Source organism: Solea solea, chromosome 7 (assembly GCF_958295425.1).
Source record: "Solea solea chromosome 7, fSolSol10.1, whole genome shotgun sequence".
NCBI lineage: Eukaryota > Metazoa > Chordata > Actinopteri > Pleuronectiformes > Soleidae > Solea > Solea solea.
Genome location: NC_081140.1, coordinates 13,672,009 through 13,687,761, shown reverse-complemented (window position 1 = coordinate 13,687,761; position 15,753 = coordinate 13,672,009). Strand labels below are relative to the sequence as shown.

At 41.8% G+C, this 15,753-nt stretch overlaps 1 protein-coding gene across 7 annotated transcripts in view; it reads right to left on the bottom strand.

Annotated features, from left to right (window-relative positions):
- Window positions 1-10,693, bottom strand: part of gria4a (glutamate receptor, ionotropic, AMPA 4a) — an 86,146-nt gene extending 75,453 nt beyond the window's left edge. For 5 of the 7 annotated variants that reach the window (XM_058633416.1, XM_058633418.1, XM_058633419.1 and 2 more), the window contains exons 1-2: window positions 10,258-10,693; window positions 7,545-7,703 (exon numbers count right to left, since the gene is read on the bottom strand). In XM_058633416.1, the coding sequence (XP_058489399.1) occupies window positions 7,545-7,703; window positions 10,258-10,351 (253 nt within the window). In that variant the 5' untranslated portion in view covers window positions 10,352-10,693. The remainder of the gene's footprint in view (window positions 1-7,544; window positions 7,704-10,257) is intronic. The other 2 variants (XR_009240866.1, XM_058633417.1) reach the window with 2 other exon arrangements.
- Between the last annotated feature and the right edge of the window lie 5,060 nt (window positions 10,694-15,753).

Sequence of the window (15,753 nt, the reverse complement as noted above, 5' to 3'; positions counted from 1 at the left end):
AGACGTTTTCTGATGATTCACAAAACCAAGATACTTCTCTGCAGAATCAGATTTCTCTTCATTTCAAACACAACTGACGAACCATTTTCACGGCTTCACTTTGACACAGAACTCCATTCGTAATTTTTTTATTAGTGTTGATTATGAGAAAACATGCTCAAATGAATGACTGCCCCAGTCCTTACTAGGGATGGGGGTTTCAAGCAAAAATTATCTTTAAATTGAAAACAGGACTATTCATCAAATATTTGAATATCCTAAACTCCAGCGCATAAGAGTCAGTGTAAGTAATGCAGGGACCACAGCATGTTGAGCTAAGAGGAGTGGCTAACATGATGCATTCAAAGACATCACTTCTGCAAACACACATGCATTTCACTAACTAAATGCTTGCTGCTGTTACCATGTTATGATAATAGATGCGCCATAAATGAGGAAGTTGAATTGGAGTAGAACGTTTTTTTTTTAATTATTATTCAATGCAATTACTGATAAAACAAAACCTGATTGAAAAAACGAGCAGCAGTGTGGCTGTGTTCATAAGACAACCAAGGCATTCGTGTCTCATTACACTCTGTTACAACTCTTACAATGTAAGAAAGAGAAAATACTGTCTTTAGAAAGAGTCCACATTTTTTTCTGCAGTCGAGTGGTTAACTTGACTTTGACGAAAAATAAGAACCATTTGATTCTAAGAGGCAGCTTTGAACCCTTTTGATGAGTGGCACTGCCATCTCCACAGCTAGCAGGCACAGACTTCATGATATGGAGTACACTATGTATACAGTACTGCAATGCACCATGGTGTTGCTGTTTAGCTGTGTTTTGTTAACACTATAATAAGGCAGTGAAATTACTAACTGGTGACTTGGCAAACAATGCTCCGGTGATGTCACCCGTGAATGAGAAAAGTTTTAAATTGATCTATTATTACTATGTAGTTAAACTGAACCATATATCCAAATACAGTATATCTTGATGCCAGGAAATGCATTTAGGGCCTGGTCAGAGTCATCCTGTGCTTCACTATGCTGCTAAAATGTATGAATCTCTATTACTTGCCACGGTTGTGGATATCATTTCATTCTATCTCCCTCAGTGTGTCCATTACGGGGACATACTGTATACCCACGCCAAATGTCAACAATAAAGACGATAGTACAGTGCTTTTATTGAGCATCTCAAACCTTCTATACAAGATGATTGTACAAGGCCATTAAACTGAGCTGTTTAAGTAGTGAGGTAGGAAATATGTGAGGCTATATGTGAGGAAGGATGTATTAGTTAGTGCGAGTGTGTGCTGCGGTGTCGCTGATTTGATCAACATCTCATGAAGGAATGTCCATGCTTGAACTCAGATGAACTCTTTAAGTGCGTGTGTGTCCAAGTAAGATGTTTGTTAAAAGGGACAATGCATAAGAATTGGTCAAATATCAAATTCATACTCCAAACACATGGGGGCACCGTCTGTGTTACATGAAAGTTGGTGTATCAAAAAGGAAAAGCTCACTTTGCTTAATCAAAAGTCCAGTGTGTAAAATTTAGGAGGGTTTATTGGAAATTGCATATACTACCCATAAGAAAGCTTGTATAAAAGTGTAATGCCTTTAAAATAAAAATGTTAATGCACTTTAGGCTAGGGCCTTGCTTTACAAAGGCCGTCATCTTGTTTTGCCATGTTTCTACAGCAGCCAGAATCGACAAATCAGCCAGAGGGTGTGTTTCACATTTGAAGGGGAAGCTTACTACACGGATAAAAAAAAAGGAATGACACTCTTTCCAGTATGTGAAGGCCACTGTAGCTCCCTAATGCACTTGAGAAAGTGAGATGTGAGCGAGAGAGTCGTCGGTTTGTTGCAATCTGCAGTCTCACCTTTAGACGTTACTAATTCTTACACACTGGTTCTGTTTGTCCAAAATGTGCAGCCCTAAACGTCCTAAACCTGACTGAGAACCTTGTATTCCACCACATCTCGGAGTTGATTTTGTCCTTAACCCCAAACGACGAGGGACAGAACTCTTCTTCTGACTCTAAGTGCCTGACAACTCAGTCAGGCTGCAAAGATAATCAGGTGCAGCCTTCATCTAAATGCAATCTGTGGCAGTCAATAATACATAAACTGTATTGATTTGTGAATGATTCATTATAGGGGCAATCTATGTTAACTCTAGATGACAAACGAGGTCATGCATCGTTGCAATAATCAAACCATCTAAACCACAACACTACACACCATCATGATTATAATCACTGCTGTGCAGTATAGAATAGAATAGAATAGAACATAATTTAATCTGATTAGACTGACAAAATTATAAAATGCTTTGAAAAAGGGGGTTACATCCCACATACCAAGAATTGCATTCACAGCCATGGCAGCACATAATCATCATTTTCATCAGCTCACCATTCTCACACCACAAATCAGGCATAGACACTTCTTTGTAATAAATAAAAAAAATCCTTTCTACCCCTCTGTCCTTAATTCACATTCTCTCTCTCAGTCTGTCTTCATCACACTGTTTCAGCAGACTTTGTTTGTGACAGCGCACAGTCACGTTCCTTATCTACACCTCAGTGACGCCACAATTGTGTGCGCATGCATTTCACATGGACTTAAATGTCACTGCACACACACACACCAAGTTCACTAAATAGCTTTTGGTTGTGCTGATTCATGTGCATTATTTTCTGTAAGCCAGTAAACAGAGCCCGGGAAATACTGTGCTTCTCTGGCAGAGGTACATCAAAAAGACACGTATACACAAAAGCAAGAAAGTACAGTAAGACACAAATACACATCGACAGTACACACATATACACATCTACGTACCACAAAACAGAAAAAAAAGGTGTGCACGTGCACAAAAGAAGCGACAAAGAAAGATAGACAGCAGCAGTGGATATTATTATGTGAATATGTGACCCAGCGAGGAAAAACGCTCGTATTCCGCAGTGAATACGGAAAACAATGGGGACCAGGGATTTTTATGATCCGTTCACGCTCCCTGAATACTAGCAGTGAGAGGAGAGGAAATAGCCAAGGTCACAAGCAGAATTCCCTATTCTAATTCAGTGCATTGCTAAGCATTCGGAACAAGTGTCAGGAAGTAATTTAGAGATCCATTCACCACGCCGGTGAGGGGAAGATGGACGGGAAAACATGATTGCGGATAAAGGAGTGGAGGAAGGAGACTGAGCAGAGTCTGAGGAGATGACAGCAACAAGGGAGAGTGTATAAAACAGAGAAGAGAGAGACATCTAGAAAGAAAGTATGTGTAGCCTGTGGAGAGACAGCAGACGGTTCATGTATTGTAAAGAAGCTCTATGACACCCAAGGTCCAGTATCTGTGTATGCTTGTGTGTGTCAGACTGTCTTTTAATGATAACAAATGATGGCCTTATCCTTCAACATATACTTTACCAGCGTTATTTTTTTTATTGAAAGAATAAGAACATTTGTTTTATTCTTCAGGATCTGACAGTGCCACATATAAACTCTGTAGATGTTCCATGCTCTTCTTAGGAACCGTGATGTTCGCACCGCCTCATATCTTCTGACTCAAGACTCCATCTTTTTATGGCCGCCCCATTCTGCCAGAGGGAAACATTCGAGATATCTCGCACACATCACAGCAGGATTTTGTTATAACTAAAGCACTGACAGGTCACTGGGGTTAAACTGGATATACTGCAGCTGAAATAGGAATAAGATTACAAAGTGGGAGCAAGGTTTCTGACAACCACTGTAACAAATCTGCTGTCAGTGCTTGCATTGAGAATATAGAAAACATCTGCTGGCTTGTTTTTTTGCCCTGAGAAATGAGTGTGTCTAACCATTTCTCCTCGGCACACCCGTTTTGCCATTACTGGGGAAATAAAATCCTACTCATGCTCTAACATAATAAAGCCATCAGATGTGTTTTTCAGTATGTGTCACTCACTTTGTCAGTAGACGTAGAATGGGATTTTGGGCTGCGAGGAGGTGACTGGATTACTAACTTTGTAATCATTGATTCTTGATCCATGTAGGTTAATGTGGATTGACAATAAAGTAGGAGGAAGACAACAAATGTCTGTTATTGAATTTCAGAACTATTTTTATTCATTGATTTTTGCTCTAGGGTCACATGGTTGGTGTTGTGGTTAGCACTCGTGCCTTTGCAGCAAGAAGACCCGGGTTCAGGACCCCGTCTGAACAAAGGCCTAGGTGTGAGAGTGTGAGTGAATAGTTGTTTGTCTCTATATGTGGACCTGTGATGGACTGGTGAACTGTCCAGGGTGTACCCCGCCTATCGCTCTATGTCAGCTGAGATTGGCACAGCAGCCCCTGCGATTCTCATGTGGAGGATAAAGCGGTAGAAAATGGAGGGATGGATTTTTGCTCTTTTCATTACTTTGCTGAACAGAAGAGCTTCTTTTTTTTTGCTACCCTGGGATATTTACAGAATCCTGTTCAACATATTGATCAAATCCCATAAGGAGAAGTATTGCTTTGTATTGTACTGTATTGAGTTTGGTCATGCTAGAAGTTACAATTGTTAAAGTTTAATGAGGTGAGGGGGTAAAATATTACACTATAGCTTGAAAATGTCGCTAAAATAAGACCGCACAAAACGTCATGAAACAACATGACATGATAGTCTTGAGGGAGATTTGACTTGTCAGGACAATACAAGCACGCCGCACTGAATACACCACACACCTTGATATTTTTGGAGAAATATTATAACATCAGCTGAGTATGCTAATTCCCATATTCACATTCTGCTTTTTGTTAATCAACATGACCATCACATACTCGCAACTCTAATACTTCACTTTTTGATTTCAGAAACAACTTCCTGACTAACATTAAAAAAAGAGGTCGATCATCATTCATTGCATCTCATGCAGTGACATTATTGCACACACTCCTCTCACCGGGAAGTAGATGAGCTAGAGAATTGCAGGGTGTCCTGTAGAGACTGTTGCCATCTTGAACATAAACACACTGGGGAAAACACTCACATGCACACACACACACACACACAGATGCATCTAATCACATTAAAGGCATTTGGAGTACTGCAACTTTTGCCAGTGTCACAGAGACGATGTCAGAAAGCAAATCTTGTTCTGTCAAGTGAAGACACAGACAGTTGCAGCTCGGCAACCCGGGAACATGATGCAAGAGACAGGACATTCAGTGGTCCTGGGAGTTAAGAGAATAATAATACGATCAGTTAACTCATTTTCAGTAAGGTTGGGGTTAGTGCAGGCAAAGTGCTAAAAAAAAATCGTATCATCATAGGGAAAATAAAGCTAGGTCATTGTGAAGAAATGCTCAGCACAGTGCAAAAAGAGAGCATAAGTGTATATCCAAAATCAGAAGGCAGGACGAGAGGATGTTGTTAAAATCAGAACTACATCTCATTTTGCTTGCAAAAAATGCCCCAGCATGATATGGTTGGATATTTTTATTCTTTCAATGTTCATGATCTAACACAAATCAGATCAATAACTATTGTAAACTATGTCAGAGATACGTATGCACTGTTGTAGTCATTTTGAAAATGGATTTCAGACACTGTGAGCAAAATTACACACTGTTGAGGTAATCCTTATTGGAGCCAGGCAATTGGTAGGAGGCCTGAAATCATAAAGTGGGTAGGTCTAACCTGCTGCTTCTCTGACTCTGGCCTCTTTGAGAAAAAAATGCCCTACAGTACCTAATTAAACCCATCATTCTCTGATACTAACAGGAGAAGACCCGACTAGTTATGGAGCTGAGAGAGTCTAAGAAACAGCTGATAAGGAGCGCAGAGGTAGATGTCTGAACAGGTCACAAGTGAAGAACACAGGCCTTCAGCAGGCTGCAATACAAAGAAATTGTGGGAAGCGTGCAAGAAAGCCGAGGAGGCTGAACAGTGAAATTCTACAAAGCAACTCCCTTATGGCCCAAACCCAAGGGAGCAGAGGAAGATAATAGTTCTGGAGGAGGTCACATGGATAGAACAGGAGATCTACCTGATCAAGACTCTTCCATGCCCCGTAATGTTTCTCTCAGTGGTTTGGGAGGAAGGAGAAGCACACACTTTGCAGCAGCAGCAGCAGCAGCAGCAGCAGCAGCACCAGCAGCAACAGTGGCTTGCAGCACATCCTGTCAGGATGGAAAAGCTGCACTGACACAGAAGTTGGCAGAGCTGTTCAGAGAAGCGCAGAGTTGGGGCTAACAATTCTTCAAACCAACCGCAGCAACACGCTGCCTTGGTGAAGCCAGGACCAACAGAAGATAGCAGCGGGATAGACCACATCTCTGTCCTGCTCACACCTGGCAAATTACGTGAAATGCATGTTGATCTGGGGAGGGAGCTTGTTTTCCTCGCTGAGATCACACAAACAACCCTCAGAACAGATGTTGTGATGTGGTCCACATCTGCCAAGAGTGTCCCCAGCATCGATCTCACAGTTCCTTGGGACGGAGGACCACCAGCACATGAGGCCAAGAGCCTCAAGTACTCTGAGCTGGCAGAAGAGTGCGAATTGGCTGGCTGCTATGAAACTATCCACCCTGTGGAAGTCAGTTTTAAGGGTTTTGTGGCCTAGACAGCAATCTTACTGCTCTGTGCAGCAGATACTACAGGGGCGAACTCACAGAGGGCCATTAAAGAGCTGGCAGAAAAGGTGGAGAAGGCTAGATTTGGGTTGTGGCTACACAAGAGGGATTGGGTTATTAATTGGGTTAGCTACAGGGGTGACATGTAGACGTCCCCATCTAGCCACTGCATCCCTGGCACCCCTGGCTGACAACCTTGCAGCTGACCCAACGTACACCGGTATAAATGTGACAGGCAAAGATGCCAGCAAGAATAACAACACCTGTACAATCATAATAACAATAATGGTCACTGTGATAAATCTGTCTCATTCTGTGATGCTTTGTCAATTTGAACACACAGGCGCCTACTGCATGGTGAGCACTTCTGCTAGCTGCCCACAGCAGCCCACTGACTTGCCAGTGCAAACATCACAAAGACCTCCTCAAAGGCTTCCGGGTTGAGAGGGAATATGAAGGATTGATCTCACTTCTCAGCGGACAAACAGGGATGGTGAAAGATTACCTGTCAACCTTCAAAAAAAAGACAAAAAAAACAGAGAAGACACACAAGTACCAACAGTTCCCCTGTGCTGTGAACACAAAGGACTCATTTCCACCACTGTCTGGAACAGTTCTGAGACTCATTTTATGGCTGTAATAGGCTGCTGAGTTTTGTGATAGGTAACATTATCTTTCTTGCAAATGGGATGAATAGTGACACTGACTTTAAATAACAGCATCAAACTCCGTATTCCAAGAAAACATTTTGTTGACGACCACAGTTACAACTGCTGTAACGTGATGAAAGTGCAAGAAGACGTTCAGCTCCATAAAAACATTTCTTATTCAATAGCATTGGGGAGGAGAGCAGAGACAGAGACTGAGAAACTAACATCAGAGCAAGAGAGAGGGATAGATAGATTTGAGCATCACTTTCACGCACACACACACATTTAAACTTACATGCGTTGGTGACAGCAAAGCTGTTGGCTGTCTCTATGTTGTCGACATGCGGGACCAGGTTAAAAGGAGCTTCTGTGGCATTAGGGCTGGTGTTGTGAAGGAAGATAGCTAGTCGAAATGCTGTATACTCCTGATCTGTATTCCTAATGAACAACCCGCCTGGAGAGGGAGACAAAGAGAGAGAGGGCAAGAAGGAGAGGAACATGATGGAGAGTAAAGGAAGTGAGTTATTGTAGGGCAGAGGGGGTAGTATGGGAGTCAGGAAGAAGAAAGATAAGAAGGGAGGGTGGAGGGAAACAGAGGGAGGAAGAGAAGATCTTCATTAGCTTTGTCACAAGAGATAATTTGTCTTTCAGCACATCCTCCTTCTCTTAAACTCATAAACATGACTACAAACACACACAGATACCCACACTGTTCATTTCAATGATGAAACTGAAGAAAGACAAAGAGAGAGAATACAAGAGAAACAACCGAGCTGACAGGAAAGCAGTCAAAGAGATAATGAGCTGGAGAGGTGATAAAAGAAATCAGAGGAGGGAAGCCAGATCAAAAATGTTGGCTAAATAAAGGAGGAGCACGGGTCATGGAAAAGAAAGGGAGTGGGAGGTGAGTGCTAAGTGTCAGTTGGCCTTTAAAATGAGAATACCCCTCAATATTGTCCTCCTGATGGAAGAAGAATGAAAGGAAAGAGAAACGATGATAAGAAGCAGTGAATGTGACATTAAAGAGTTCAAAGAGTTAGAGGAGGAGGTAAGGAGAGAAGCAACATGGTAAAAAAGAAGAATGGCAAATCCTGCTGGAACTAATAATACACAAATAACACATGTTTAACTGGATATTGAATGTGTGACATAGTCCAGGAGAGGTGGCCTGCCAGAGAAATCAGTGCAGTGATTAGACACAGAATAATGCACAAAAGTTCAGGCACTGTTTGGTCAAAAATGACAGAAGCAACATTTGATCCTTAATGAGACCTGAAGCATGACAAGACCACCTGTATCCCTGAATAAAGGTCATCATCGGCTTCAACACTAGCCTGTTGGGTTAAATTGTTGTGTTTGTGTAAATGAACGTGTGTTTGCTCTGCCAATACTTGACTGACAGAACGGTAAACTGATGTCTGGTGCGATGTGAGTTTAATTTAGTCAGACTAAGATTACCATGCAGGTTGTCAAGTCTAGGCATGTCACTTATCTGTATGTGTATGTGTACTGCAAGTGTTTTGATTCATGCTAAGTGTCTGCCTTTGCTTTCTCTGTGTAGATCACAGCACGATACGAAGCAAATCGCGTATACACACAGAGACCTCGCATATTGAGCATGTATTGTGAATGTTCAAAAGCGCAATTTGCATTAAACAGTAGCCTCACTGTCTCCTGTTAAGGCTTGCAGATCTAATCCAGTCATCCTGTTTTAGGTTAGAATTCCACCTCAGAGTGCACACACACACACACACACACATTGACAGACATGGCCATGTCCCATACTGCACCAGGCGCTCAAAGAAATTCCACTAACATTTTTAATCTGTGTTGCTCGCCGTCTCACATACACACACATACACACAGAGACCAAAAAGACGTCGCCTCTGCCTCCACTGATATTAGACTCGTGTGCAATGCAGATATGCAAATAACTCCTCAAGTGAACTGCCTGAGAGCCGAGAGAACGATGGAGTAGACGTGTGTGAGTGTTTAACAGACACAGACAAGCGAGCGTGGCACATAAAGTATGAATGTGTGTGTTCTTCTGCATGAGCGCGTATGCTTTGTACAGTACATTATGTATGTGCACGCATATACATGTTCACTGTGTGCACACATGACATGTGCATGCCCGTGTATCAGTGAGCACCCGCATGCTGTACATGCATGTGAATGTATGTTTATGTTTTATGTGTTTGTGTGTGTGTGTGTGAGGGAGAGAGGGGGAGAGAATGAGGAAAACATTTAGCATTAAGTTTATTGGCAGCTGTAGGGAGACAGAGTCAAGGAGCTGAATTTCATTATAGGACCTCCCAGCTGCCCCCCACACGGAGTGATGCAGTGCATTCATTAACACACACATGCTTGTAGGTTTGTGTATCTGTGTGTGTGCAGGACAGAGAGATGGGGTGGGGGTGGGGGGGTAGGGAGAGATATTTTATGTACATGGTCCACAGGCACTGAGCAAACCAACGGTGATCAAGGTCTTGGATACTGCAAACTTTATATATGAGATGGACAAAAAAAACAGGTTTCCCCAGCACTGAGAGAGAGAAAGAGAGAGGGAGAGGGAGAGAGAGAGAGTACTGCAGTACCTAAACAGTGAAAAAAAGAAGACTAGAAGGCAACAAGGGTCTAAAACACCCATGAGTCCAGAATCCACTCATACAGCATAGATGAAGTAAAAGAGTTACTGTGCATTTTCAAACCAAACGGGTGACATGAGGTGTGAAATATCTGGGATACAAAATAATTGAAATGAAATAAATAAAGGATGAGGGTGAAGAGAAGAGAACATTAACGAGGGGAGATGTTTTATAATTATGTGCTCTGATCTATAATCTTTGCATCCATTTATTGAGTTTGGCATCTGTGTTGTGGTGCCTCAGTGGTCCCGGTGCACTCCCCCCTCTTCTCTGTGACTGTTTGCTATAAACCCACTGATATTCGTTGCAGTGTGTTACATCTGAGCGTCCGTGCGTAAAATCAGTAATCATCCAACTTACCTATCTGCACTGAGCTGGGGAAAGCCCCCGTCGCCACCTCCCAAAGGGCGGAAAGCACCCAGAGAAAGTGCCAAGACAAAATAATAATCCTCATTTTTTTTTTTTTTTTTTTTTGCCTTTTCCTTCAATCCCTTCAGAAACTGTTGAGAGACATTGAGAGAGGCAAACAGGGGGGATGCGAGAAAAAAAGAGAAAAAGGGGGTGTCAGGGAAAAGAAGGGGGGAATAAAGAATAAAGAATAAAGATGAAAGAGGCTGTCTTTCCCCGTTTTGTCCAGCAGTTATTCCTATTCCATGGTGGGTTCGTTCGTTTCTTCCCCTGCAGTGCCCGCTCAGAAGAGAAGTAAGCGCCCGGTGCACTTGCACATACGAGAGCGAGAGAGGGAGAGAGAAAGGGAGGGAGAGAGAGAGAGAGTGATTGGCGAACTGAAAAAACAGTCTGCATGGAGGAACTGGACATGCGCATCCCCGTCTCTCTCCTTCTCTTTTTTCTCACCCCCTCTCTCGCTCTGCCACTCACACATGTATCTCTCTCTCTCTCTCTCTTTCTCATTGAGATGATGTGTGTCGCTTTCCTCCCTCCTCATCACTGGTTTCCCAGCCTGTCGTCTCTAACTTGCTGTAACACTGAATTCTTGCTGATAATGCTTGGTCAACTCGGACTAGGAGGAAAAGCCCTTCAGAGATGGATTGTGCGTGCGTCTTTGCGCGCAAATGATGATCCGCAGTAGTGGTCTTCGTCTGCACTTGACGGAATATTGAACCTCTCAGTATTCCATCAGTCTCCACTCCCCCACACCATGGTGTGTTGAACAGAAATCTCCGTTTTTGCGCAAAAAAAAGAAGGCAATGAATACATGAGTATTTCACTATCAGTGTTTGAAGTGACGAATAGTGATTTGATCCGTTTTCTTGGTGATTAAAGTGAGAGTGACAGAGACTCTCTGCCTGCGCGTAAACGTCCTGGCGCATTGGTTCACTCCACTCGTGTTTGTCCCGCCACAGCAGCAGCAACAGCAGCAGCATGCAGGACAGCTGACAGACAGAGGGGACATCGGGCCACCTACAGCCGCAGGACAGTGATGATGGCGCCCTTGGGATCCGCTAGAAATCACCGTTATTTCAACATCACGACCTTATGAGCGCAAACATCTGGTCATGCAGGGGAAGGGGTGGTGGGGGGTGGAAGAGATGGTCAAGAAATAAAGTGCGATCACTCAACGACACAGATAAAAAAAAAAGAAAAGAAGAAGAAGCAAAGAACAGTGAGCTGTTTTGTGCTGCTTTAAACGAGAACATAAAACTGAGAATAAAGGGGGAAAAAGAATCACAGCTTGAACTCTATTCTGTTAGAGTTCATTATGTTGTAGTCGTAATTCCTCCCGGAATCATTTTATCTATGCTGCCGATAGCAGGTCGGTAAAATTGACAGACGGTCTGGGGATCGAGCGTAGTTACACGGTGGAGAGCACACTTTCATTTGTACAGATGGCAAAACGAAAGGGATGCTTCACGGTTGTCCCAGTGAAAGATGCGGTCTGTCCATCTCTTAGGGGGTTTCCCCGGTCCACTGCAGAACATAAATCACACAGGCTGGGGAAAGGGCGAGTTCAACGTTTCCTACAGTTTTCATAGCATTTTTGTTTTTTTTATTTCTAGACAGGGGTGCTGAATAATCATAAAACGAGATTCCATAATACAGTGACGGTTTTTAAGTTGATTTTATGAACCAAATAGCAGATAATGCAGTGAGTGAACGAAATACTTAGAGCTTTAGAGACATGTCTTCAGGAACAGGGTCACATTGATCATTGTGTTAACTATTGGTGGAAGACACAATAACGTACTATAGACACGTGTTGATGTCTTGATGAGGACTTTGCTGCTTTTAAACAACAGAGCACTTCTTTTATCACTTCAGTGCTTTTTAAACTTCCCTTTTCCTCAGCAGACTGAGAGACTCTGTCCATGGTGCTGAAATCAAACTGTGATACATGCTGGCAGCAGGGTGAGGGGGTGAGAGGGGGGAAACAGGCTCCACACTGTTCTCACACTGAGTTCTGCATACACAGAGAGCACAGAGTGTGCAGGTATTTCTGAAAACAAACACCACACCAGGAGGCCGCACTCATTAGCTACTTCTCTCTTAATTGAAGGTTTGCTAATTAGTTAAATCACCTTTGCAGACTGACAGGACTGGCATTCATGGGATATTCATGTGTGTGCCTCAAATATACAATATCATAACAGTTGGGTAATTGTAGTAATTCAGATGTTGTAAACATGTACACTTGATGTTCAGGTGACCGATTATTACTGCTCATTACTTTTAATTAATCAGCTGATTATAACTTGTGTGTTTACTACACTTTGTATGTTGTTATTTATTTACTGTAAAACACTTACACATATACACATAAATGGTTGGTATTTATATAGCACTTTTCTAGTTCTGATGACCACTCAAAGCTGCTGTACACTGCCATTCACCCATTCACACCCATTCACTCACACTTACATACAGCGCACCTATGTGCAGCACATTTTCTGTCACTCATCTTTCATACCCACTCACCACTGCCGGCACAGCCATCAGGAGCAACGTGGGGTTAAGTGTCCTGACCAAGGACACATCGGCATGTAGACTAGCGGAGCCGGGAATCAGACCCACAACCTTCGAGTTAAAAGACATCTCGATTTGAAAGACATTTTTTCACCCAAAAGTGCATTTACAAACTTCATTTTTTTGAATACCGGTTTCATGTTTTTCCTTGTATACATTTATGTATTTGTTATTAAAGTCTTATATTTCATCAGATGGAGGGTAAAAAAGAAAATCCGCCAGATATTTACACCAGAAAACAGGCTGTAACAGGAAATTAGGAAAGCTTTTGACTACCAAGGAAATATAATATCATTGTCCTGCAGATACAGAGCCAGGCCTTATTCACAATATAATTCACAGCATGCAAGCACCGTGTCATACCTGTCGTCACCCCTGATAAATCCGCCCAGAAGATTCTGATGGTTATGCAGCATTAACACTCTGCGATTTAGATCCTAATGCATTATCATTTTTAAAATCAGTTCAGTAGCTCTTTAGAATATAATACACTTAATATTGTAAATGACTCTCTTCAGATGGATGTTTTGCCTTGAACTGCCTTGAAAACTGCCACCCATAAACCCCTGAAAAATCAGTTAAAGGTAGTTGTGGTAGATCATTTTCTGGAGCATTTTTTTTACTGTATTGCTTAAAATCCTCTTCACAACCCCGATCGTAACCAATGAATGAATGCATTGTCACAAAAATGAAAAATGTCAGTCAGCTGTGGAACGGACAAGCCTGTAAAAACACAGTCCAATCATATTGAACAGCCCGAACAAATGAATTGGATCGTGATGCATCAATCAAACTGCCATCTCCCCCCCTCTCCCCCCATGCACGTATACCTCTTTGTGCACTAATCGCGCATGCATGCGGAGAAGACAGGTTGCAGCAACGTTATGGCAGAAAAGGTGACAACAACAGGTGTTGGTCGCGAACGAAAGGTGGTTTTTGGGAAAAGCCACTAAGAAAAAGGGCTATCCTTTGCTCTGGAGGGAAGTCTGAAGGAAGGGGCTTGGACTTTTGAATTCACAATGCAGCCTGCTCTAACTGTTTTTCACTTTAAATGATGGTTTCCAGGTTAATCGAAGCACTGAGTTAACATCTGTCAAGTTAGTAACAGGTAACTGGTTTCCATCCTGTCTTACTGAGAGAAATTCGATTGTAAACATAAGTGAGTCATTTTCTCAGAGCTATAGATTGAACTGCAGTGTAGCATATACAGTATAGGGATCCATTTTAGGCCCGACTCTTTATAATCTTTACATCTTTAGGAGACATGGCAACAATTTCCATAGCTACGCAGATGACACATCTTTACACGGCTGTGTCTCCTGATGACCCAGGGCCGACTGTCAAGGATGGCTTTCTTCAAGTTTAACTCATCGTACCAAAGCCCACAGAGACCAAGTGAATGCAAAACTGAAAGCCCTGGCTTAGAATCCAACTAAAACATTTATTTTTGAATTCTCAATTTGATCCACACATTAGAAATATTACTAAGATTATTTTTTTATCACCTTAAGAACATTGTCAGAGTATGTGCTTTTGTTTCATAAGCCACTTTTTTTTTCTTTATAAAGCTCTTAATGTTCTCTGCCCTTCTGATTTGCTTTTTAACCTATCCCATTTTATGTCATTTGTTTGTATGTGTCTTTTCATTTTTCATCTTTTGATATATATATATATATATTTTTAGATCACCCTTTTTAGGATTAGATATTTATCTATCTATAAATCCCCCTCTGGTGTTTCCTCAGCTCCTTTGTCATGCATGATCCATTCAAGTCTTTATGTCTCAGTTGGATATACTGAGGTATGTGAATGTTTCTGGGTGGGTAAATGTGTGAGTGGGTGGGCTGGGTGGCGGTGTTTTATGTAAAGCACTCTGAGTTGCATTTAACGTGGACGAAGAGTGCGGCATCAACAAAACATTTATGTGTGTGACTGTTTTGATAATGATAAAGCACTATAGTGTGTCTTTATCTCACAACTGCTGCAAATGGAAATGAATAAATAAACAAAATGAACAAAATGAACAAACTGGAGTCCATTCACTCCGTTCTCTTACTTATTTTTGAATGCACACCGAGTATGATAATATCTTGTACGGCTGCGTCTTAACTGTGAGGTAATTCATGCTTGTCCAACTTGGGAACTGAGGCTTTTTTACAGTGAGTGGGCCAAATAATTGTGCTGAGGGCTGTAAGAGAATCACACAAGCTTGAATAATGAGCTACAACAAACAAAGCGCAGGTGTACACACGGATCAAACAACAACATCAAAACCAGTAAGTCGAGGCAGATCAGTGAATTTTGACTTTGTCAAGCCATCAAGCGATGGTAATTAAAATGACAAAGTAAGTTTCTATAGTGTTATTGTTGTTTTAGAATGGATTTCATTAAAACCAGTGTACACAGCAGTTACTTTGTTAAACCTTTACTTGCATGATACGGCTCATGCAGTGTTTTCCATCCGAGCTGGTGTTATCAGGTAGATATCAGGCGAATGTTTTGCATACAAAATAATTCATTTCCTTTGTGTCTTCGGCTGGGTTGGCTCTTTGCCACCAGGATAATATAATGTAGTGAAATCAAAGATATGATACAAAGGCAGATGTTGCAATTTTATATTGCTTTTTTAACATTAAAAATGGTACATTTAAGACAAAAAAAATGTTATATTTCAGTTTTAAAGGGCAACAGGGTGGCTCATCAAGCATATTTAAGCACTCCATACAACTAATCATTAAAAAACCCTTCTGAATAACATGCATAAGAAACATGCATAGCATCCATATCAGGCGACAGAATACAGGAAGTGTTTGCAGTGTACGCTGCTTCACGATTTCAGCCATTCTGCACACATATATTATACATGTCCTCTTA